At 40.6% G+C, this 26,251-nt stretch overlaps 2 protein-coding genes across 16 annotated transcripts in view; one reads left to right on the plus strand and one right to left on the minus strand.

The window, feature by feature from the left end:
• Positions 1-26,251, minus strand: part of LOC130367694 (surfeit locus protein 4-like) — a 644,664-nt gene that overhangs the window by 105,168 nt on the left and 513,245 nt on the right. The gene's annotated exons all lie outside the window — the stretch shown is intronic.
• Positions 10,552-26,251, plus strand: part of CACNA1A (calcium voltage-gated channel subunit alpha1 A) — a 358,458-nt gene continuing 342,758 nt past the window's right edge. For all 8 annotated transcript variants that reach the window (XM_056570294.1, XM_056570295.1, XM_056570298.1 and 5 more), the window contains exon 1: positions 10,552-11,780. In XM_056570294.1, the coding sequence (XP_056426269.1) occupies positions 11,534-11,780 (247 nt within the window). In that variant the 5' untranslated portion in view covers positions 10,552-11,533. The remainder of the gene's footprint in view (positions 11,781-26,251) is intronic.

Consider the following 26,251-nt stretch of genomic DNA (forward strand, 5'->3'; position numbering starts at 1 on the left):
GATTATAACACAGTGACCTAACATAGAAACGGGTAAAATAAGATAGAAAATACATAGATGGGAAAACAAAGAAAGATAGATTGATAGACAAATATATTGGGGAGATTTATAAAACCTGTCCAGAGGAAAAGTTGCTGAGTTGCCCATAGCAACCAATCAGATCTCTGCTTTCATTTTTCAGAGACCGTTTCAAAAATGAAAGAAGCGATCTGATTGGTTGCTATGGGCAACTCAGCAACTTTTCCTCTGGGCAGGTTTGATAAATTTCCCCCATAGATACTGTAGATAGACCCAATAGGAAGGTAGGAAGATAGATAGTGCGGATATAGCTAGATCCTTAGAAGCACGCTTCATTACTGTATAGCACAAAGCTCAATTTCAGTATGTAGTGTGTGTATTCTGCTGTAGGTACATTACATGCTGTGTACTCTCTGTATGTACATTATATGCTGTGTACTCTCTGTATATACATTACATGCTGTGTACTCTCTGTACGTACATTACATGCTGTGTACTCTCTGTACGTACATTACATGCCGTGTACTCTCTGTATATACATTATATGCTGTGTACTCTCTGTATGTACATTATATGCTGTGTACTCTCTGTATATACATTATATGCTGTGTACTCTCTGTATATACATTACATGCTGTGTACTCTCTGTACGTACATTACATGCCGTGTACTCTCTGTATATACATTATATGCTGTGTACTCTCTGTATATACATTATATGCTGTGTACTCTCTGTACATACATTATATGCTGTGTACTCTCTGTACATACATTACATGCCGTGTACTCTCTGTACATACATTACATGCTGTGTACTCTCTGTACATACATTATATGCTGTGTACTCTCTGTACATACATTATATGCTGTGTACTCTCTGTACATACATTATATGCTGTGTACTCTCTGTATATACATTATATGCTGTGTACTCTCTGTACATACATTACATGCCGTGTACTCTCTGTACATACATTACATGCTGTGTACTCTCTGTACATACATTATATGCTGTGTACTCTCTGTACATACATTATATGCTGTGTACTCTCTGTACATACATTATATGCTGTGTACTCTCTGTATATACATTACATGCTGTGTACTCTCTGTATATACAATACATGCTGTGTACTCTCTGTACGTACATTATATGCTGTGTACTCTCTGTATGTACATTATATGCTGTGTACTCTCTGTATATACATTACATGCTGTGTACTCTCTGTACATACATTACATGCTGTGTACTCTCTGTACATACATTATATGCTGTGTACTCTCTGTATATACATTACATGCTGTGTACTCTCTGCATGTACATTATATGCCGTGCACTCTCTGTATGTACATTATATGCTGTGTACTCTCTGTATATACATTATATGCTGTGTACTCTCTGTATGTACATTATATGCTGTGTACTCTCTGTATAAACATTACATGCTGTGTACTCTCTGTATATACATTATATGCGGTGTACTCTCTGCATGTACATTATATGCTGTGTACTCTCTGTATATACATTACATGCTGTGTACTCTCTGCATGTACATTATATGCGGTGTACTCTCTGTATGTACATTATATGCTGTGTACTCTCTGCATGTACATTATATGCCGTGCACTCTCTGTATGTACATTATATGCTGTGTACTCTCTGTACGTACATTACATGCCGTGTACTCTCTGTATATACATTATATGCTGTGTACTCTCTGTATGTACATTATATGCTGTGTACTCTCTGTACATACATTATATGCTGTGTACTCTCTGTATGTACATTATATGCTGTGTACTCTCTGTATATACATTATATGCTGTGTACTCTCTGTATATACATTACATGCTGTGTACTCTCTGTACGTACATTACATGCCGTGTACTCTCTGTATATACATTATATGCTGTGTACTCTCTGTATATACATTATATGCTGTGTACTCTCTGTACATACATTATATGCTGTGTACTCTCTGTACATACATTATATGCTGTGTACTCTCTGTACATACATTATATGCTGTGTACTCTCTGTACATACATTATATGCTGTGTACTCTCTGTACATACATTACATGCTGTGTACTCTCTGTACATACATTACATGCTGTGTACTCTCTGTACATACATTATGTGCTGTGTACTCTCTGTATGTACATTATATGCTGTGTACTCTCTGTACATACATTACATGCCGTGTACTCTCTGTACATACATTACATGCTGTGTACTCTCTGTACATACATTATATGCTGTGTACTCTCTGTACATACATTATATGCTGTGTACTCTCTGTACATACATTACATGCTGTGTACTCTCTGTATATACATTACATGCTGTGTACTCTCTGTATATACATTACATGCTGTGTACTCTCTGTACGTACATTATATGCTGTGTACTCTCTGTATGTACATTATATGCTGTGTACTCTCTGTATATACATTACATGCTGTGTACTCTCTGTACATACATTACATGCTGTGTACTCTCTGTACATACATTATATGCTGTGTACTCTCTGTATATACATTACATGCTGTGTACTCTCTGCATGTACATTATATGCCGTGCACTCTCTGTATGTACATTATATGCTGTGTACTCTCTGTATATACATTATATGCTGTGTACTCTCTGTATGTACATTATATGCTGTGTACTCTCTGTATAAACATTACATGCTGTGTACTCTCTGTATATACATTATATGCGGTGTACTCTCTGCATGTACATTATATGCTGTGTACTCTCTGTATATACATTACATGCTGTGTACTCTCTGCATGTACATTATATGCGGTGTACTCTCTGTATGTACATTATATGCTGTGTACTCTCTGCATGTACATTATATGCCGTGCACTCTCTGTATGTACATTATATGCTGTGTACTCTCTGTATATACATTATATGCGGTGTACTCTCTGCATGTACATTATATGCTGTGTACTCTCTGTATATACATTACATGCTGTGTACTCTCTGTATATACATTATATGCGGTGTACTCTCTGCATGTACATTATATGCTGTGTACTCTCTGTATATACATTACATGCTGTGTACTCTCTGTATATACATTACATGCTGTGTACTCTCTGTATATACATTATATGCGGTGTACTCTCTGCATGTACATTATATGCCGTGCACTTTCTGTATGTACATTATATGCTGTGTACTCTCTGTATATACATTACATGCCGTGTACTCTCTGTATGTACATTACATGCTGTGTACTCTCTGTACATACATTACATGCTGTGTACTCTCTGTACATACATTATATGCTGTGTACTCTCTGTATGTACATTATATGCTGTGTACTCTCTGTACATACATTACATGCTGTATACTCTCTGTATGTACATTATATGCTGTGTACTCTCTGTATATACATTATATGCGGTGTACTCTCTGCATGTACATTATATGCTGTGTACTCTCTGTATATACATTACTTGCTGTGTACTCTCTGTATATACATTATATGCGGTGTACTCTCTGCATGTACATTATATGCCGTGCACTCTCTGTATGTACATTATATGCTGTGTACTCTCTGTATATACATTACATGCTGTGTACTCTCTGTATATACATTATATGCGGTGTACTCTCTGCATGTACATTATATGCCGTGCACTCTCTGTATGTACATTATATGCTGTGTACTCTCTGTATATACATTACATGCCGTGTACTCTCTGTATGTACATTACATGCTGTGTACTCTCTGTACATACATTACATGCTGTGTACTCTCTGTACATACATTATATGCTGTGTACTCTCTGTATGTACATTATATGCTGTGTACTCTCTGTACATACATTACATGCTGTGTACTCTCTGTATATACATTATATGCGGTGTACTCTCTGCATGTACATTATATGCTGTGTACTCTCTGTATATACATTACATGCTGTGTACTCTCTGTATATACATTATATGCGGTGTACTCTCTGCATGTACATTATATGCCGTGCACTCTCTGTATGTACATTATATGCTGTGTACTCTCTGTATATACATTACATGCTGTGTACTCTCTGTATATACATTATATGCGGTGTACTCTCTGCATGTACATTATATGCCGTGCACTCTCTGTATGTACATTATATGCTGTGTACTCTCTGTATATACATTACATGCCGTGTACTCTCTGTATGTACATTATATGCTGTGTACTCTCTGTATGTACATTATATGCTGTGTACTCTCTGTGCATACATTACATGCTGTGTACTCTCTGTACGTACATTATATGCCGTGTAGTCTCTGTACATACATTATATGCTGTGTACTCCCTGTACATACATCATATGCTGTGTACTCTCTGTACATACATTACATGCTGTGTACTCTCTCTACATACATTATATGCTGTGTACTCTCTGTACGTACATTATATGCTGTGTACTCTCTGTATGTGCATTACATGCTGTGTACGCTCTGTACATAAGTTCCATGCTGTGTACTCTCTGTACGTACATTATATGCTGTGTACTCTCTGTACATACATTATATGCTGTGTACTCTCTGTACATACATTATATGCCATGTACTCTCTGTACATACATTATATGCCGTGTACTCTCTGTACATACATTATATGCCGTGTACTCTCTGTACATACATTATATGCCGTGTACTCTCTGTACATACATTATATGCTGTGTACTCTCTGTACATACATTATATGCTGTGTACTCTCTGTACATACATCATATGCTGTGTACTCTCTGTACATACATTATATGCTGTATACTCTCTGTATGTACATTATATGATGTGTACTCTCTGTACATACATTACATGCTGTGTACTCTCTGTACGTACATTATATGCCGTGTACTCTCTGTACATACATTATATGCTGTGTACTCTCTGTACATACATTATATGCTGTGTACTCTCTGTACATACATTACATGCTGTGTACTCTCTGTACGTACATTATGTGCTGTGTACTCTCTGTACATACATTATATGCTGTGTACTCTCTGTACATACATTATATGCTGTGTACTCTCTGTACATACATTACATGCTGTGTACTCTCTGTACGTACATTATGTGCTGTGTACTCTCTGTACATACATTATATGCTGTATACTCTCTGTACATACATAATATGCTGTGTACTCTCTGTACGTACATTATATGCTGTGTACTCTGTGTACGTACATTATATGCTGTGCACTCTCTGTACATACATTATATGCTGTGTACTCACTGTACATACATTATATGCTGTGTACTCTCCGTACATACATTACATGCTGTGTACTCTCTGTACATACATTACATGCTGCGTACTCTCTGTACATACATTATATGCTGTGTACTCTCTGTAGGTACATTATATGCTGTGTAATCTCTGTACGTACATTATATGCTGTGTACTCTCTGTACATACATTATATGCTGTGTACTCTCTGTACATACATTATATGCCGTGTACTCTCTGTACATACATTATATGCCGTGTACTCTCTGTACATACATTATATGCCGTGTACTCTCTGTACTTACATTATATGCTGTGTACTCTCTGTACATACATTACATGCTGCGTACTCTCTGTACATACATTATATGATGTGGACTCTCTGTAGGTACATTATATGCTGTGTACTCTCTGTAGGTACATTATATGCTGTGTACTCTCTGTACATACATTACATGCTGCGTACTCTCTGTACATACATTACATGCTGCGTACTCTCTGTACATACATTATATGATGTGGACTCTCTGTAGGTACATTATATGCTGTGTAATCTCTGTACGTACATTATATGCTGTGTACTCTCTGTACATACATTACATGCTGTGTACTCTCTGTACATACATTATATGCCGTGTACTCTCTGTACATACATTATATGCTGTGTACTCTCTGAACATACATTACATGCTGTGTACTCTCTGTACGTACATTATATGCCGTGTACTCTCTGTGCATACATTATATGCTGTGTACTCTCTGTACATACATTATATGCTGTGTACTCTCTGTACATACATTACATGCTGTGTACTCTCTGTACGTACATTATGTGCTGTGTACTCTATGTACGTACATTATATGCTGTGTACTCTCTGTACATACATAATATGCTGTGTACTCTCTGTATGTACATTATATGCTGTGTACTCTGTGTACGTACATTATATGCTGTGCACTCTCTGTACATACATTATATGCTGTGTACTCACTGTACGTACATTATATGCTGTGTAGTCTCCGTACATACATTACATGCTGTGTACTCTCTGTACATACATTACATGCTGCGTACTCTCTGTACATACATTATATGCTGTGTACTCTCTGTAGGTACATTATATGCTGTGTAATCTCTGTACGTACATTATATGCTGTGTACTCTCTGTACATACATTATATGCTGTGTACTCTCTGTACATACATTATATGCCGTGTACTCTCTGTACATACATTATATGCCGTGTACTCTCTGTACATACATTATATGCCGTGTACTCTCTGTACTTACATTATATGCTGTGTACTCTCTGTACATACATTACATGCTGCGTACTCTCTGTACATACATTATATGATGTGGACTCTCTGTAGGTACATTATATGCTGTGTACTCTCTGTAGGTACATTATATGCTGTGTACTCTCTGTACATACATTACATGCTGCGTACTCTCTGTACATACATTATATGATGTGGACTCTCTGTAGGTACATAATATGCTGTGTAATCTCTTTACGTACATTATATGCTGTGTACTCTCTGTACATACATTACATGCTGTGTACTCTCTGTACATACATTATATGCCGTGTACTCTCTGTACATACATTATATGCTGTGTACTCTCTGAACATACATTATATGCTGTGTACTCTCTGTACGTACATTACATGCTGTGTACTCTCTCTATGTCCATTACATGCTGTGTACTCTATGTATGAACATTATATGCTGTGTACTCTCTGTATGTACATTATATGCTGTGTAATCTCTGTACGTACATTATATGCTGTGTACTCTCTCTATGTCCATTCCATGCTGTGTACTCTCTGTATGAACATTATATGCTGTGTACTCTCTGTACGAACATTATATGCTGTGTGCTCTCTGTATGTGCATTACACTGGGTACTCTCTGTATGTGCATTACACACTGTGTACTCTGGTGCATGTGTATTACACGCGGTGTACTCTCTGTATGTGCATTACGCACTTTGTACTCTCTGTATCTGCATTACATACTGTGTACTCTCTGTATGTGCATTAAACGCTGTGTACTCTAGTGCATGTGCATTACATGTGGTGTACTCTCTGTATGTGCATTACATGCTGTGTACTCTGTTGTATGTCTATTACAGGCTGTATACTCTGCTCTATCTAAGTGATCTGATTGGTTGCTATGGGCAACTCAGCAACTTTTTGTCTGGGAAGCTTTTGATAAATCTCCCCCTGTATGTTTATTACATGGTGTGTACTGTTTGTATGTGCATTACACGCTGTGTACTCTCTGTATGTGCATTACATGGTGTGTACTCTCTGTTTGTGCATTACACGCTGTGTACTCTCTGTATGTGCACTGCACGCTGTGTACTCTCTGTATGTGCATTACATGATGTGTACTCTCTGTATGTGCATTACACGCTGTGTACTCTCTGTATGTGCATTACACGCTGTGTACTCTCTGTATGTGCATTACACGCTGTGTACTCTCTGTATGTACATTACATAATGTGTACTCTCTGTATGTGCATTACACGCTGTGTACTCTCTGTATGTGCATTACACGCTGTGTACTCTCTGTATGTGCATTACACGCTGTGTACTCTCTGTATGTGCATTACACGCTGTGTACTCTCTGTATGTGCACTGCACGCTGTGTACTCTCTGTATGTGCATTACATGATGTGTACTCTCTGTATGTGCATTACACACTGTGTACTCTCTGTATGTGCATTACACGCTGTGTACTCTCTGTATGTACATTACATGATGTGTACTCTCTGTATGTGCATTACACGCTGTGTACTCTCTGTATGTACATTACATGATGTGTACTCTCTGTATGTGCATTACACGCTGTGTACTCTCTGTATGTGCATTACACGCTGTGTACTCTCTGTATGTGCATTACACGCTGTGTACTCTATGTGTATTACACGCTGTGTACTCTCTGTATGTGTATTACATGCTGTGTACTGTCTGTATGAGCATATCATGCCGTGTACTCTCTGTATGTTCATTACACGCTGTGTACTCTCTGTATGTGCATTACACGCTGTGTACTGTCTGTATGTGTATTACATGTGTACTGTCTGTATGTGTATTACATGTGTACTGTCTGTATGAGCATTACATGCTTTATACTCTCATGTATGTGCTTTACATGTTATGTACTCGCTGTATGTGCATTACATGCTGTATACTCTGCTGTATGTGTATTACATGCTGTATACTCTGCTGTATGTACATTTCATGCTGTGTACTCTGCTGTATGTACATTTCATGCTGTATACTCTGCTATATGTGCATTACATGCTGTGTACTCTGCTATATGTACATTTCATGCTGTATACTCTGCTATATGTGCATTTCATGCTGTGTACTCTGCTATATGTGCATTTCATGCTGTGTACTCTGCTATATGTACATTTCATGCTGTGTACTCTGCTATATGTACATTTCATGCTGTGTACACTGCTATATGTACATTTCATGCTGTATACTCTGCTATATGTGCATTTCATGCTGTATACTCTGCTATATGTGCATTACATGCTGTATACTCTGCTATATGTGCATTTCATGCTGTGTACACTGCTATATGTGCATTTCATGCTGTGTACTCTGCTGTATGTACATTTCATGCTGTGTACTCTGCTGTATATATATTTCATGCTGTATACTCTGCTATATGTGCATTACATGCTGTATACTCTGCTATATGTGCATTTCATGCTGTGTACTCTGCTGTATGTACATTTCATGCTGTGTACTCTGCTGTATGTACATTTCATGCTGTATACTCTGCTATATGTGCATTACATGCTGTGTACTCTGCTGTATGTACGTTTCATGCTGTATACTCTGCTATATGTGCATTACATGCTGTGTACTCTGCTATATGTACATTTCATGCTGTATACTCTGCTATATGTGCATTTCATGCTGTGTACTCTGCTATATGTGCATTTCATGCTGTGTACTCTGCTATATGTACATTTCATGCTGTGTACTCTGCTATATGTGCATTTCATGCTGTGTACTCTGCTATATGTACATTTCATGCTGTGTACACTGCTATATGTACATTTCATGCTGTATACTCTGCTATATGTGCATTTCATGCTGTATACTCTGCTATATGTGCATTACATGCTGTATACTCTGCTATATGTGCATTTCATGCTGTGTACTCTGCTATATGTGCATTTCATGCTGTGTACTCTGCTGTATGTACATTTCATGCTGTGTACTCTGCTGTATATACATTTCATGCTGTATACTCTGCTATATGTGCATTACATGCTGTATACTCTGCTATATGTGCATTTCATGCTGTGTACTCTGCTGTATGTACATTTCATGCTGTGTACTCTGCTGTATGTACATTTCATGCTGTATACTCTGCTATATGTGCATTACATGCTGTGTACTCTGCTATATGTGCATTTCATGCTGTGTACTCTGCTATATGTGCATTTCATGCTGTGTAATCTGCTATATGTGCATTTCATGCTGTATACTCTGCTATATGTGCATTTCATGCTGTGTACTCTGCTGTATGACCATTTAGTTCTGTAGCTGCTGCACGGATCTGATGCATGTTACAGTCGGTGCAGGTAGCAGAAGGGTTAAGCACTTGGTGCAGTGTCGCCATGTAGTGGCACAGGCTGCTGCTGTTCCTGTTGTAGTATGGTGAGGCGGTTCAGCACTTGGACAGCTCCCAGCCAAGACCGTACTGTGTGACACATCTCTGCATAGCTCTCTACACTTTCCCTCCTGCTCACTGGCGCCCTCTACAGCTGACCCTTAACTTCTTCTTAGGCACAGTGTACCTGTAGAGTATTCCAGCCCAGGTTATTCCCTTCTTCATCAGCCATTCTCCTCACCCCCTTCTGTCACTTTCCACTTGGCTTGTCATATCCCTCCCCCCCTCCACCTATAGAGGCTCCGGTGTGGGTTTGGCAGGCCAGCTGCTGCAGTGATTGGCCTGGGGCTATCATGTGTAGATAGAGAGATGAATTACACCTCCACCTTTCTCCCTAATCCATATCCTTTAGGTGATCCATATTCTATAGGTCTGTCCGGCTGCGTCCGGTCTTATCCAATCTGCTCTTTCAGCGCCTCTTATGTCTCCCAATGGCCGATCCTAGGCAGACCTTTTAGTATTGCATAGGGCTGGGGGAGTGGTGGTTGGGGGGGAGTGGAGATGAGGACTGCAGCATATCTCTCCCCTCCTTCTCTTCCAGTCTCTCCCCCTCCTCTCCTCCTGGATCCCTCTCCCTCCGCTCCCACTGCTGCTGATGTGAAGGATTGAGACTTAGCAGCTATCTTCTCAGACTGGACACACATAGGAGCATCTCTATCTATAATAAGGGGGATATAATGGAAGTGCCAAGCATTGCAGAAGCCGCCTGCCGGCTCTACCCTCATCGCCCCATTGCCAATCAGTCGATAACCCACAGTGAATGATTTCCCATCTCCAAATGTCATTGTGTCTCAATCGTGAGGTTCTCCAAGACTCCCCCATACTCTGAAGCCTGCCCTATCTCCCTCCTCTTGCTCTCACTCCATCCCCCACCCCCTCTACCACCTCTCGCTCTCTCTTCCTATCACCCACAACCACTGCCCCCCCCCTCTTTTCCACCTCCTCCTCCTCCCACCGCCCCGGACGGATTGCAGGATCTTGAAAGATGCAGCTCTGAAAACGGCAGGTCTGAAAACGGTGGAGCGTGCAGGGGAGAGGGTCCGCACCGCAAGACCCCTCAATCTTTTTTTTTTTATTTTCATTTTGTTTTTTTCATTTTCCTCCTTTTTTTACTATTGTTTTTTTGTTTCGTTTTTTCTTTTTAAAAAGGAAAAAAAAGAGACACGAGTCCGGCGGCGAGGGAATGTGTGATCGCCCCCTTTTCTTAACCGTTACCTCTCCACGTATCTATCTCCATTTGTTGCCTGCGACTTGGACTTTCATGCATGAAGACCCTGTATAGAATTCCATACGTATATAGGACTTGTTATTGGGCGTACGTGTCTTCTGCCTGCTCTGTATACTACTGTTAAGTTGAGAGATCATCTCAGTATATTCCTGTATTTTCTATATGAGCACCTGTCTGAGGAGATACCTGAGGAGTGTGCAGTCGTATCTGGGACGCTGCCTGTCTGGATGAGATGTGATGCTTTGCAGCGTCCTTACCTCTTCTTTTCCTATATCTTTTCCTTGCTCCTCGCTTTCCGGTAACCCGCGGACTTTGTCCCCGACATCATGGGGGCTCGTTTCGGGGACGAGGTGCCGGCCCGTGGTGGAGGAGTCGCAGGTCGTGGAAGTCGACAAGGTGGGCCCCCGGGGGCTCAGAGGATCTACAAACAGTCAATGGCACAGAGGGCCCGAACTATGGCGTTGTACAACCCAATCCCAGTACGGCAGAACTGCTTAACCGTCAACCGTTCCCTCTTCCTCTTCAGCGAAGACAACGTGGTGAGGAAATACGCCAAAAAAATCACCGAATGGCCATATCCTTTTAATTGTTGGCATTGGGGTGCAATAGGCCATGCTGAAAGGGTTAACTACATCTCAATGCTATAATGGTTGGTTGTATTTATGTTGATGCACATAAACCAGTGAAATAGACAACTTCATTTACAGGCGGTTCTTGTGTGTCCACTTATATATATGTGCATGTGTGTATACAGGTCTGTAGGGTCGGTCATAAGAGTCTATCCTATATATTTGTGTATACCTTTAGGAATATATATGGACATGTACTGTATTCTGTATGTCCTATGTGTGTGTATGGACCTGTAGTATCTGAATATCAGCCTTCTCCTATATGGTATGTGGGTACAGCAATATACAGTATTATGCTTCACCTCCAAGAATCTCATATCTATCTATCTCATATCTATCTATCTATCTATCTATCTATCTATCTATCACATATCTATCTATCTCATATCTATCTATCTATCTATCTCATATCTATCTATCTATCTATCTCATATCTATCTCATATCTATTTATCTATCTCATATCTATCTATCTATCTATCTATCTCATGTCTATCTATCTATCTATCCATCTATCCATCTCATGTCTATCTATCTATCCATCTATCCATCTATCTATCTATCTATCTATCTCATATCTATCTATCTATATATCTATCTATCTATCTATCTATCTATATATCTCATATCTATCTATCATCTATCTATACAATATCTATCTCTAACTATCTATCTAATATCTATCTCCTATCTATTTATCTCCTATCTATCTATCTATCTATCTCATATATCTATCTGTACAATATCTATCTATCTCATATCTATCTCATATATCTATCTATACAATATCTATCTATCTCATATCTATCTCATATATCTATCTATACAATATCTATCTATCTCATATCTATCTATCTAATATCTATTTATCTATCTCATATCTGTCTCAGATCTATCTATCTATCTCATATCTATCTATCTATCTCATATCTATCTATCTCATATCGATCTATCTCATATCTATCTCATATCTATCTATCTATCTATCTCATATCTATCTATCTACTATTTATCTATTTCTCTCTCATATCTATCTCATATCTATCTATCTCATATCTATCTATCTATCTATCTATCTATCTCTCATATCTATCTCATATCTATCTCTCTCATATCTATCTATCTATCTCATATCTATCTATCTCTCTATCTCATATCTATCTCATATCTATCTATCTCAAATCTATCTATCTATCTATCCCATATCTATCTATCTCAAATCTATCTATCTATCTATCTTATATCTATCTATCTAAAAAAGAAGTATCTATCTCACACACACATATATATATATATATATATATATATATATATATATATATATATATGTCTATGTAAAGGTATCCATACACACATGCAGTACATCTATCTGATCTGTCCAGGACCTGTACAGTATGGACGTTGTGTATATATACACACATATATGCTGTCTGGGCGATGTAATAAATGTGGCAGTAAAATGGGTAGCACCATGTCACTTTCCCCTCCATTCAGTGCATATGCTTGGTTGTCTATGAGCACTGGGCATAGCATATATTTAACATGTATGGTGCTATATATAGCACTGCAGTGCAATGCTCCATTAATAAATCCGCTGATAATGCTGCATTCTATGCACATATCCCTGAGGTTTACCGGCTGACAGGGGTTCATGGTAAACATAGCCCTGGTGAAGATGTGTATATGGCCGTGTGCTTCTTGTGCATTTCATTTCATGGTGTACAGTGCATAAGTACCCACTGCAGTGTGCAAGGTGCAGTCCTCCTGGTCATACCTGTGCTCTACATACATATAGGTGCACACGACATTGTAGACGCAGTGCTTGTCATGTGCATCGTGTAGACCTGCAAGGTACCTGGCCACATATATATAGGGGGGATTGATCACAGCCCCCTATAAAATGTAATAATATATACAAAAATGTGGATAGATGGTTGTATAGGAAGGAGATAGATAGAAAAATGATAACGATATATAGATAAGCAAAATATATTTATCATCTATGCCTTGTATTAAATCTGCCAGCCATTTGTTAAAAGAACAGTCCCATGTTTGGCGTCATATTGGGGGTCTGAATTTTGATGTATGTGACGTCTAGAGAAATCCACCCTTCAGGCTGTTTTCCTTGTGTGATAGGAGCAGATAATGGTCAGCACCGGGGAGCTTTGCTGCAGACAGACTATAAGGCTGTGAGAACAGAGCATAGCCCAGAGTGGTGGTGAGGGGAAGATGGCTAACTACTGGAGAGGTTTTTATTAAAGAAATGATTTCCTTGGTGCATGTTCACATTGTGCATCAGTGCTTTAAACATGCTTCAGGCTGGGCTGTCACTAGGGTAGTGCCCGATAATGTGGGTCACATTTGTGTACCTGTTAAATTTCGCATATTCAAAGTCTGCACATACAAAGTGCTTTCCAACCATTAGCCAGTCATACACACCAAGAGGGTACAATTAACATGCCATAGCCCAGTGGACTACAAACTGTGGACCTCCAGCTGTTGCTGAAGAGCCTTCTTTGATTTCATGGATAGAGCTTCTACCAAGATCTTAGTATCTCCATGGCTACAGACTACAAACAAACCGTATGTAGTCAGCCCTAAGTGGTTAGTTGAATTTTCTAAATCAGTGCTCTCCAAACTGTAGCCCTCCAGATGTTACAAAGCTAAAACTCCCAGCATGCCCGGACAGCCGAAGGCTGTCCGGGCATGTTGGGAGTTGTAGCTTTGCAACAGCTGGAGGTGCACAGTTTGGAGACCACAGCCATAGGCTCATCCTGCTTTGGCAAAACACTGTCTTGTAAGCTATCAACAAGTTGGTGGAGTGGTGAAGGCTTAGCTCACCACTGTGAAGGCATCTTTGTATATCCCCTAATACTTACATTGGTTATTTTCAGGTTAGATTTAAAAAACCGAGCCATACATGAAGTGTTCTTTTCAGAACATCTGATGATGAGGTGACCATATTGGCCCCCTCAGTTTTTAAGGGAGGCTCCACATGCTTATACCTAGAGGTTTAAGCATTTGGAGCCCAGCCAAGTAAATCTGTTGGCTTTAATAAGCAATATAAATGGGCCAGCCTAGATTAGGCCACTCACCTAGGTGTCAAATATGAGACTCAGCTAGGCAACTATAACTCTGAATCAGCTTGGTTCCAAGATGCAGTAAGCCATTGAATGGCTCAAAATAACCTAAACCAATGGGCCCAAAGATGAAAGGTGCCAATGGTTGGCTCTAAGACTCAGTAGACATGCAGTTCATACAAGATTCAATCACCCAACAAGAGGCACTAGGATTCAAGTAGCTATCTCTTGGCCCCAAGATTATGTTGGCCAATGGTTGTTCCCAATATTTGACAGTCCTCTAGTTCACTTGTCCCCATCCCAGTCCTTATGGCCCACCAACAATTCAGGATTTGGATTTGTCCTTGATCAACTCCAACCAGAAACTGGAAAAAGCCAGAATGTTGGTGGGCCTTGAGGACTGGGTTGGGGGACCACTGCTCTAGTTGGTCAAAGTAATCCAGAAACAGACCTTAAATCAAAACAGACTAGATTTATTTATTCATTGATCAACAGTCCCCAAGATCCAGTTGACCAATTCTTGGTGAATATTTGGTTGGCCACTGTTTTTTTTAGCTGGTTGACCCAATTGACCAGGCCACTTTTTTTTTTCATAAGTGGGGTCTGTTATAGGACATGGAAGGTGAACACAGATCTTGATTAGAAGGGGCATCTTACTCTGATCACACACATGATGTCTGAGAATATTTCCTTTAGTGGCAGTAGGATCAATATTCCCCATCATGCCTGTTTTCTAGATATTCATGTGATACGACGACTCATACTCTTCCTGGGGGGATAAATTTGATACTATAGTCTCAGAGCAATTAGTATCTAGATCTGAATTGCTGACTCCAAATTCAATACATGGATAAGCTATAATAGGTCTTAAGATATGTTTACCATGCTTGTACATACCAATGAAGTAGGAATAAGGTCCAATTTTCTTCCCCATTGACTATGGGTGACATTTATGGCCATGGTCTCCAAACTGTAGACCTCCAGCTGCTGCAAAACTACCACTTCCAGCATGCCTGGAGTTATTGTTTAGCAACAGCTAGAGGTCCACAGTTTGGAGACCACGGCCATAAATGGAACCTATAGACAATGGGAAAGAAAATTAAGAGACCATTCGTTTATGGCATGGCACTACATTCAGTTTGAGGAAACAATCAGGTTGGAAGGGAGACACACAAATGACTAGACTCTACTTTTCTATACTGGAAATTGAGTGTGGTAGTTAGGGGGTGGGGGTGTTATCATATGGGTTATACTTTCTAAGTGTTTGAAGAATCCCTAAGGTCTCTTATCAATAAACTGATCACAAATTGTCCTCCTACTGGGAATCCAAGTGATCAGATGTAATCTGTGGTAAAACCTGGCAGTAAGTGTTCAATCTCCCAACAGCACCACCACAGGAGAAATGACACATTACAGAGTTGTTATTCAAATCAGTGGGTTGTTTTTGTAATACAGGACAGGTCCTGCAGAGTAAGAGACGCTCTTTATAACTGCTCTCCACTCCGGCAAAAAGATGTGGATCCTGACTAGAGAACCCCCTTCTATTAAAGGGGTACTCCACTGGCCCAGCATCTGGAACATTTTGTTCCAAACGCTGGGTGCGGGCTGCGGGGGTCGTGACGTCATGGCCACACCCCTTGAGATGTCACGTCACGCCCACTCAATGCAAGTCTATGGGAGGGGGCGTGGCGGCCGCCACGCCCCCTCCCATAGACTTGCATTGAGTTGGCGTGACGTCACAAGGGGTGTGGCCGTGACGTCACGACCCCCGCAGCCCGAGTTAGGAACAAAATGTTCCAGATGCTGGGCTAGTGGAGTACCCCTTTAACTCAGAATTCACAAATTGGGTATAATAGGGTTTCTAATCTGGAGGACCCCCTTTTAACCCTTGTTCACCAATCCTAGAATACAGGGCTTATAGTTTTTAACAACTGTTTCTTTGATGAAGCTTGTCTGATTTGCCGTTGTATCTTATGTGGCAAGTTGTTCATGTGGAATAGGCCGATTTGCACTCATGTCAGTTTATCTGACACATGTAAATAGTTGCAGTGGCAAGAGGAGCCGGAATTCATTGTCATGTCATAATGTTAAATAAGTTCCACGCTCAACAACTTCTCCTGAAAGTATACATTGTGCTCTATCAAGTTCCCAGAAACTGCTGACCATGTTGACAGCTGATGTGATGCAAGGGACGCAGCATACATATGCAAACATGCAAGTTATGTATAGTACACCATGCCCATTAGTCCTATAGAAAGGAAGAAGGAATAACATAACTTTTTAATATCTCCTCTGCTTATGCCCACATAGTATAGGAGCCTCACTGCAAAAAACATGATGGATGTTTCTTTCCGGGGCTAGGTCAGGACACAAAAACCCAATATCTCAGCCATGAGTTGGGAAGAGCCAAAAAGCTACTGATGACAATTGCTATGGTTGTGCTCCAACCAGTCCCCTTTATGCGTATGCGTGTAGACCAGTGTTCCCTAACCAGAAGCCACATTTGGGTCCCCTTCCTGACTTGCTGGTGACTGCTGCAGCCAATATTGCCCACCAATTCTTGTCAGGAGGTTTAGAGTCTCTGGTATTTTACATCAGGCCTATCCAAATCCAATTGGCACTTATTTATTTATTTATATAGCGCCTACAGATTCCGCACTTCATTGATGGTACATTACAACAATATGTGCAGTACCCACTATAGCTGCTACTCTTTAATTTTTAATCTTAATTTGGATTATGGCACTTTAAAGGGGTTGTGCGCTGCCCTGCAGTTCGGAGCTCCGCTCACAGCATCCAGAAGTTCATTACTCCGAACGCTGTGTGTGGGCTTCCGTGTTCGCGGCCCCTTCGTGACGTCTCGCCCGCCCCCTCGTGATGTCTACCAAAGTCTATGGGAAGGGGGCGTGACAACGGTCGTGCCCCCTTCCCATAGACTTTCGTTGAGGGGGGCGGGCGAGACGTCACGAAGGGGCCGGCGTGACGTCACGCCCGCCGGCCGCGAACACGGAAGCCCGCACACAGCGTTCGGAGTAATGATCTTCCGGACGCTGTGAGCGGAGCTCCGAACTGCAGGGCAGCGCGCAACCCCTTTAAGTGACATGAAAATACAAATTTGTTTTTTCTTTTCTTTTTTTTTTTTAAAGGTCCTGGAGCCTCATGTGAAATCTCATAGTAATGAACTAATATATCAATGGGCATTGTAGGAAAGAAACAAATCATGGATGATTGTATACTATGAAAAGAGGGTACCAATATAAAATTCCCCTCTAATTATGTATTTACCTTTCTTTTGCTAAATGTGCCTCTCTACCAGTTTTTCTCTCAGATCAGTAGATTTAGGGGTCACTGTGGTGTCCAATAGGTAGACTTCCTGAAAAGACAAGATGTGATCTGGCACCAAAATGCCATTTATTTAAGCGCCTATTTCCAAATCTGAAAGCCAGGTTATATGGTTCATTAACCAGTCATTGAATTGAGTAACTGCTGAATGGGCTGTCTATGCTTGAATGAGGTTGAGCTTCGACACAGCCCATGAACAAGAGTGGTACAAATTCTAAAATAAAAGTGGCTCTAATCTCAGACAACAGCTTCAGTACAGTAGAGACAGCCAACAGGCCACCCTCACTACCAAGCAGAGGATGCCAGACCTTACTACAGAGGAGAAAACTGTACAGTGTATGAAGCATGGCGTCTTCAAGTAGGCAGCACATGAAGCTCTTCAGCTACCCATCATATCACATTGCTAGCTCTATGCTCATACACTAGAAGGGACACCATTAAGCAGACATTCCTATTTGGCTAGGTTCCTTTTGGACAGCCTTTGGCAACAGAAATTGCATACTGGGTTCCCCGCGCATCGGGTCGTAATATCTCCATCTGATATCTATTATTCATATGTTTACTTCAGATCAAACCTCACCCTGTAAGAGGAGCAATCTGGCAAATCTCTGCCCCCCTGAGCAAGGGAATAGTGATGTCAGCAAGTAGGTGCAGTACCTTATAACATTTAAGGGACATGTCTTTTCTTCAGATGGGGGACCACCACTGTCAGTAGAGCGCAGATCAAAACATCTGCAGTTTCTAAGACTTATGAGCACTGTTCTACTGCGTATGGCAATGTTTATGGGTGCCCTGAATATGTGCTGTATAAGGTGATCTGTGGTGGCATCTTTGATGACCCAATTTGTGGTGTATTGTCTGGTGTTTTGTTAAGAGACTGGCAGGGTATGATTGTTGCATAAGCTGAATGTGTTCATTTACTGTAGATCCTGAGGATTGCATTGCAGCTGCTTCAGTGAGCAGAACTAAATTAAAAAATAAAGCAAACTGCATTTGGTACTTTGCTGAGCTGTGCAGTATTGGTTCACAGTCAGCTTTCTCTTTGATGGATGCTTCCTCCACAGGCTTTTCCTTCATTGTACTCACTGCTGCTTCTCTTATTCTTGGTTCAATTCATTTGATGGAAGGGGGTGGTTGGAGGCTCATACCATTTGTATACTGTATAAATATAAGACACAAAATGTACTAAATGTCACATATACATGCCTGGTCTGCAAAGGTCAAGAGCCCTTCCATACTGCCACCACCTTGGACTCTGCACCTTTCCAATCATATTCATAATTGTATTACATACTTTATTGTTCTCAATCTGTCTTTATCTTGTACTCAGATGTTAACCGTATAAGTCATATCAAAAAATAGAATTAGGAATATTTTATCTTATTCTTAAAATCTTATTCTCTATCATCTCGGAGAAATTATAATAATGTCCCAAATTCACCATGCTTTACGTAAGCTACCGAAAGATGTTGGGAAATGGAAGTGACAACTGGACTAAGTATATTTTTATTTAGAAAAGTCAAAAAGTAACTGACACAACAAACTAGGCACCTACTACAATATCATGAAAATACTATAACTACTTTAATACTACCCCTAGGAAATGGCACTTTGGCACTTTTGGCACTTTTCACTACTATAATACTGTTCCCTATGTACAAGAATATAATTACTATAATACTGCTCCATATGTACAAGAATATAACTACTATAATACTGCTCCTATATACAAGAATATAACTACTATAATACTGCTCCTATATACAAGAATATAATTACTATAATACTGCTCCTATATACAATATAACCACTATAATACTGCTCCTATATACAAGAATATAACTACTATAATACTGCTCCTATATACAAGAATATAACTACTATAATACTGCCCCTATATACAAGAATATAACTACTATAACACTGCCTCCTATATACAAGAATATACCTACTATAATACTGCTCCTATATACAAGAATATAACTACTATAATACTGCCTCCTATATACAAGAATATAACTACTATAATACTGCCTCCTATATACAAGAATATACCTACTATAATACTGCTCCTATATACAAGAATATAACTACTATAATACTGCTCCTTTATACAAGAATATAACTACTATAATACTGCTCATATATACAAGAATATAACTACTATAATACTGCCCATGTACAAGAATATAACTATTATAATACTGCTCCTATGTACAAGAATATAACTACTATAATACTGTCTCCTATATACAAGAATATAACTACTATAGTACTGTCCCTATATACAAGAATATAACTACTATAATACTGCTCCTATGTACAAGAATATAACTACTATAATACTGCTCCTATATACAAGAATATAACTACTATAATACTGCTCATATATACAAGAATATAACTACTATAATACTGCCCCTATGTACAAGAATATAACTACTATAATACTGCTCATATATACAAGAATATAACTACTATAATACTGCCCCTATGTACAAGAATATAACTATTATAATACTGCTCCTATGTACAAGAATATAACTACTATAATACTGCTCCTATATACAAGAATATAACTACTATAATACTGCTCATATATACAAGAATATAACTACTATAATACTGCCCCTATGTACAAGAATATAACTACTATAATACTGCTCATATATACAAGAATATAACTACTATAATACTGCTGCTATATATAAGAATATAACTACTATAATACTGCTCCTACGTACAAAAATATAACTACTATAATACTGCTCCTATATACAAGAATATAACTACTATAATACTGCTCCTATATACAAGAATATAACTACTATAATACTGCCACCTATGTACAAGAATATAACTACTATAATACTGCTCCATATGTACAGGAATATAACTTCCACAATACTGCTCCAATATACAAGAATATAACTACTATAATACTGCTCCTATATACAAGACTATAACTACTATAATACTGCTCCTATATACAAGAATATAACTACTATAATACTGCCTCCTATATACAAGAATATAACTACTATTATACTGCCACCTATGTACAAGAATATAACTACTATAATACTGCTCCTAGATACAAGAATATAACTACTATAATACTGCTCCTATATACAAGAATATAACTACTATAATACTGCTCCTATATACAAGAATATAACTACTTAAACGCAAGTTAGTTACAGAAAGGAACTATATTCATTGCGATCATTCAGACCGATGTTGCCGGCTTTCATGTGTGTCAGTCCCGTGTGCCTCTCTGTGCCTCTCCTCACGCTTAATTTCGTATGTGCCGGCTATTCCTCTTTGTTGCTTGTCATATTTTACATGGAATTAACACTTTTAAAGAAGGGGAAACCCTACCAGGAATCTCCTGACTGGTGAGATGTTGCAAGGAACACCGTCAACAGGTGTAATAGTATTCTGAACCAAGCTTTTCACGTACTGAATTATATGAATTGTAGAATAATAGTTTGTAGAGGAGGAGGATCGTAAAATAAAAATAAAACTAGAGAGCAATGACACAGAAAGTGAACTTAGACTCTATATACTGTATATTTCTAAAGGCGATGTGCATAGAGATTGGTCATAAATATGCCGCATATAGTAGTGTACTCAGCACTTACTAGACACAGCTGTTACTAGATATAACTCATAATAATACATGTGCTGGACACCGGGTAGAATATGCAGCATGATACTATTAGGTATGCAGTCATTGGGTACAATTTATGAGAGAGTTGGGTATGTAGTGGCCCAGTACGGGAGGTATTACCCCGTACTCCTGCTGTCCTGTCAGGCAGCCTCCTTCAGTGTCCCCAAGGCCCCCTGCACTTGTGTCCCCATTGTAAATATGTTTTACAATTTAAAGTGTTATACAATGTAATGTTGCTTTAAGAGTTATACCATGTGATATGTCATGTGATTGTTACCCAGAAGGCACCAGTGCCCTTCGTGCTCCCTGCTAGTCTCCCCCATATAGAGGAGCTAGCTTCTCTCTTTGAGCTCTGCTCTTCTGCTGAGGTCCAGTGCAGTCTTGTCTAGTGTGTGTGTGTCCAGAATGTTGGAGACTTCAAAGTCCAGTCCTGCAGCCACCATCAAGTCAAGTAAGATAAAGTCACAGCTTTATGAGTCAAGTCAAGTCAAATCAGCGTGGTCTGCATTCAATTGTCCAGTCCACTACAAGTCCCAGCAACCCCTTAACCCCTTAAGGACTCAGCCCATTTTGGCCTTAAGGACTCAGACAATTTAATTTTTACGTTTTCATTTTTTCCTCCTCGCCTTCTAAAAATCATAACTCTTTTATATTTTCATCCACAGACTAGTATGAGGGCTTGTTTTTTGCGCGACCAGTTGTCCTTTGTAATGACATCACTCATTATATCATAAAATGTATGGCGCAACCAAAAAACACTATTTTTGTGGGGAAATTAAAACGAAAAACGCAATTTTTTTGATACCACATTTGCATATAAAAAACTTTTAATACATTTTTTATAATTTTTTTTTAATAAAATGTATTAAAAAGTAGGAATTTTGGACTTTTTAATTTTTTTTCGTTCACGCCGTTCACCGTACGGGATCATTAACATTTTATTTTAATAGTTCGGACATTTACGCACGCGGCGATACCAAATATGTCTATAAAAAATGTTTTTTACGCTTTTTGGGGGTAAAATAGGAAAAAACGGACGTTTTACTTTTTTATTGGGGGAGGGGATTTTTCACTTTTTTTTTTACTTTTACTTTGACATTTTTTTACATTTTTTTTTACACTTGAATAGTCCCCATAGGGGACTATTCATAGCAATACCATGATTGCTAATACTGATCTGTTCTATGTATAGGACATAGAACAGATCAGTATTATCGGTCATCTTCTGCTCTGGTCTGCTCGATCACAGACCAGAGCAGGAGACGCCGGGAGCCGCACGGAGGAAGGAGAGGGGACCTCCGTGCGGCGTTATGAATGATCGGATCCCCGCAGCAGCGCTGCGGGCGATCCGATCGTTCATTTTAATCGCGAACTGCCGCAGATGCCGGGATCTGTATTGATCCCGGCACCTGAGGGGTTAATGGCGGACGCCCGCGAGATCGCGGGCGTCGGCCATTGCCGGCGGGTCCCTGGCTGCGATCAGCAGCCGGGATCAGCCGCGCATGACACGGGCATCGCTCCGATGCCCGCGGTTATGCTTAGGACGTAAATGTACGTCCTGGTGCGTTAAGTACCACCTCACCAGGACGTACATTTACGTCCTGCGTCCTTAAGGGGTTAAAGGGTACCTCTCATCAAAAAAACTTTTAATATATTATAGATTAATGTATGCAGAATAACTTTACAATTGCATGTTATTAAAAAATATGCTTCTTTCTATTTAATTTTCCACTTTGAAGAAATGACCACTAGGGGTCTCCCTACCAGTCCTGGCAGCAAGCATTTCAGACTCATGCTGGAGTCCTAAACACTACGAGCTGCCAGTCTGCTTTGTTCACAAAAGGAGAACACTCAGAGCTGCCAGCCTGCTTTGTTCACAGCCTGTTTGGCTGTGAACAAAGCAGGCTGGCAGCTCTGAGTGTTTAGGACTCCAGCATGAGTCAGAAATGCTTGCTGACAGGACTGATCGGGAAAAATACAATAGAAAGAAGCATATTTTTCATTAACATGCTATTGGAAAGTTATTCAACATTTATTAATCTAAAATATATCAAAAGTTTATTTGATGAGAGGTACCCTTTAAGGTCTCTGCGTCACTGGTCACCTCCTTGGGTCCTGGCTGAACTGTATAGACTTGACCAACTGTCTACCCTCAGTAAAGCTATCGTTGTCTGTAACTTGGCGTCGGAGTCTTTATTGCCCCTGTGCCTAACCCAGGATCTAGCGGTATACCTTCGGGTGGTTATAGGCTAAACCGTGGCATCACGAATACAAGAGGTTAATACCATCTGCCTCTAGGGTAACAACATCTGCCCTCATCACACACCCAGCCACCACATGTACATGTTATATAGTCAAGGAAACATGAAGTGTGGAGAGAAGGTATAGATAGGGAGCCGAATACAGGAAGAGAAATAATGTATAGGGTGTACAGGTGTTCCTTATACCTGTAGATAGTAAAGGGCACATGAGCTGTATACAGATAAAGGGCAAAAGCTTAGTGTATAAAGATAATGGGTGCAGGGTGTATACAGATAGAGGGCAGGGCACTGGAGCTGGGTTCATGTTATATACAGGTAGAGGACAGGGTGCAGGAGGGAGGTGCAGGGTGAATACAGAGAGAGGGCAGAGCACTGGAGCTGGGTTCATGTTGTATACAGGTAGAGGGCAGGGTACAGGAGATAGGTGCAGGGTGTATACAGATAGAGGGCAGGGCACTGGAGCTGGGTTCAGGTTGTATACAGGTAGAGGGCAGGGTGCAGGAGGTAGGTGCAGGGTGTATACAGATAGAGGGCAGAGCACTGGAGCTGGGTTCAGGTTGTATACATGTAGAGGGCAGGGTGCAGGAGGTAGGTGCAGGGTGTATACAGATAGAGGGCAGAGCACTGGAGCTGGGTTCAGGTTGTATACAGGTAGAGGGCAGGGTACAGGAGATAGGTGCAGGGTGAATACAGAGAGAGGGCAGAGCACTGGAGCTTAGTTCAGGTAGTATACAGGTAGAGGGCAGGGTGCAGGAGGTAGGTGCAGGGTGAATACAGAGAGAGGGCAGAGCACTGGAGCTGAGTTCAGGTTGTATACAGGTAGAGGGCAGGGTGCAGGAGGTAGGTGCAGGGTGAATACAGAGAGGACAGGGCACTGGAGCTTAGTTCAGGTTGTATACAGGTAGAGGGCAGGGTGCAGGAGGTAGGTGCAGGGTGAATACAGAGAGAGGGCAGAGCACTAGAGCTGAGTTCAGGTTGTATACAGGTAGAGGTCAGGGTGCAGGAGGTAGGTGCAGGGTGAATACAGAGAGAGGGCAGAGCACTGGAGCTGAGTTCAGGTTGTATACAGGTAGAGGGCAGGGTGCAGGAGGTAGGTGCAGGGTGAATACAGAGAGAGGGCAGAGCACTAGAGCTGAGTTCAGGTTGTATACAGGTAGAGGTCAGGGTGCAGGAGGTAGGTGCAGGGTGAATACAGAGAGGGAAGGGCACTGGAGCTGGGTTCAGGTTGTATACAGGTAGAGGGCAGGGTGCAGGAGGTAGGTGCAGGGTGAATACAGAGAGAGGGCAGGGCACTGGAGCTGGGTTCAGGTAGTATACAGGTAGAGGGAAGGGTGCAGGAGGTAGATGCAGGGTGAATACAGAGAGAGGGCAGGGCACTGGAGCTGGGTTCATGTTGTATACAGGTAGAGGGCAGGGTGCAGGAGGTAGGTGCAGGGTGAATACAGAGAGGGCAGGGCATTGGAGCTGGGTTCAGGTTGTATACAGGTAGAGGGCAGGGTGCAGGAGGTAGGTGCAGGGTGAACACAGAGAGAGGGCAGAGCACTGGAGCTGAGTTCATGTTGTATACAGGTAGAGGGCAGGGTGCAGGAGGTAGGTGCAGGGTGAATACAGAGAGAGGGCAGGGCACTGGAGCTGGGTTCAGGTAGTATACAGGTAGAGGGCAGGGTGCAGGAGGTAGATGCAGGGTGAATACAGAGAGAGGGCGGGGTACAGGAGATGGGAGCAGAATGTATACAGATATAGAGATGGGTGCAGGATATATACAGATATAGAGGACAGGGTACAGCAGCTGGGCGCAAGGTATATACAGATATAGAGCAGGGTACAGCAGCTGGGTGCAGGGTGTATACAGATAAGGGCAGAGTACAGTGTGCATACAGATAGAAGCCAGGGTACAGGAGCTGGGGGCAGGATGTATACAGATACAAGCCAGGGTACAGCGTGTATACAGATAGAAGGCAGGGTACAGAAGCTGGATACAGAGTGGGTGTATACAGATATAAGGCAGGGTACAGAAGCTGGATACAGAGTGGGTGTATACAGATATAAGGCAGGGTACA

Source organism: Hyla sarda, chromosome 4 (genome assembly GCF_029499605.1).
Source record: "Hyla sarda isolate aHylSar1 chromosome 4, aHylSar1.hap1, whole genome shotgun sequence".
Taxonomy (NCBI): Eukaryota; Metazoa; Chordata; class Amphibia; order Anura; family Hylidae; genus Hyla; species Hyla sarda.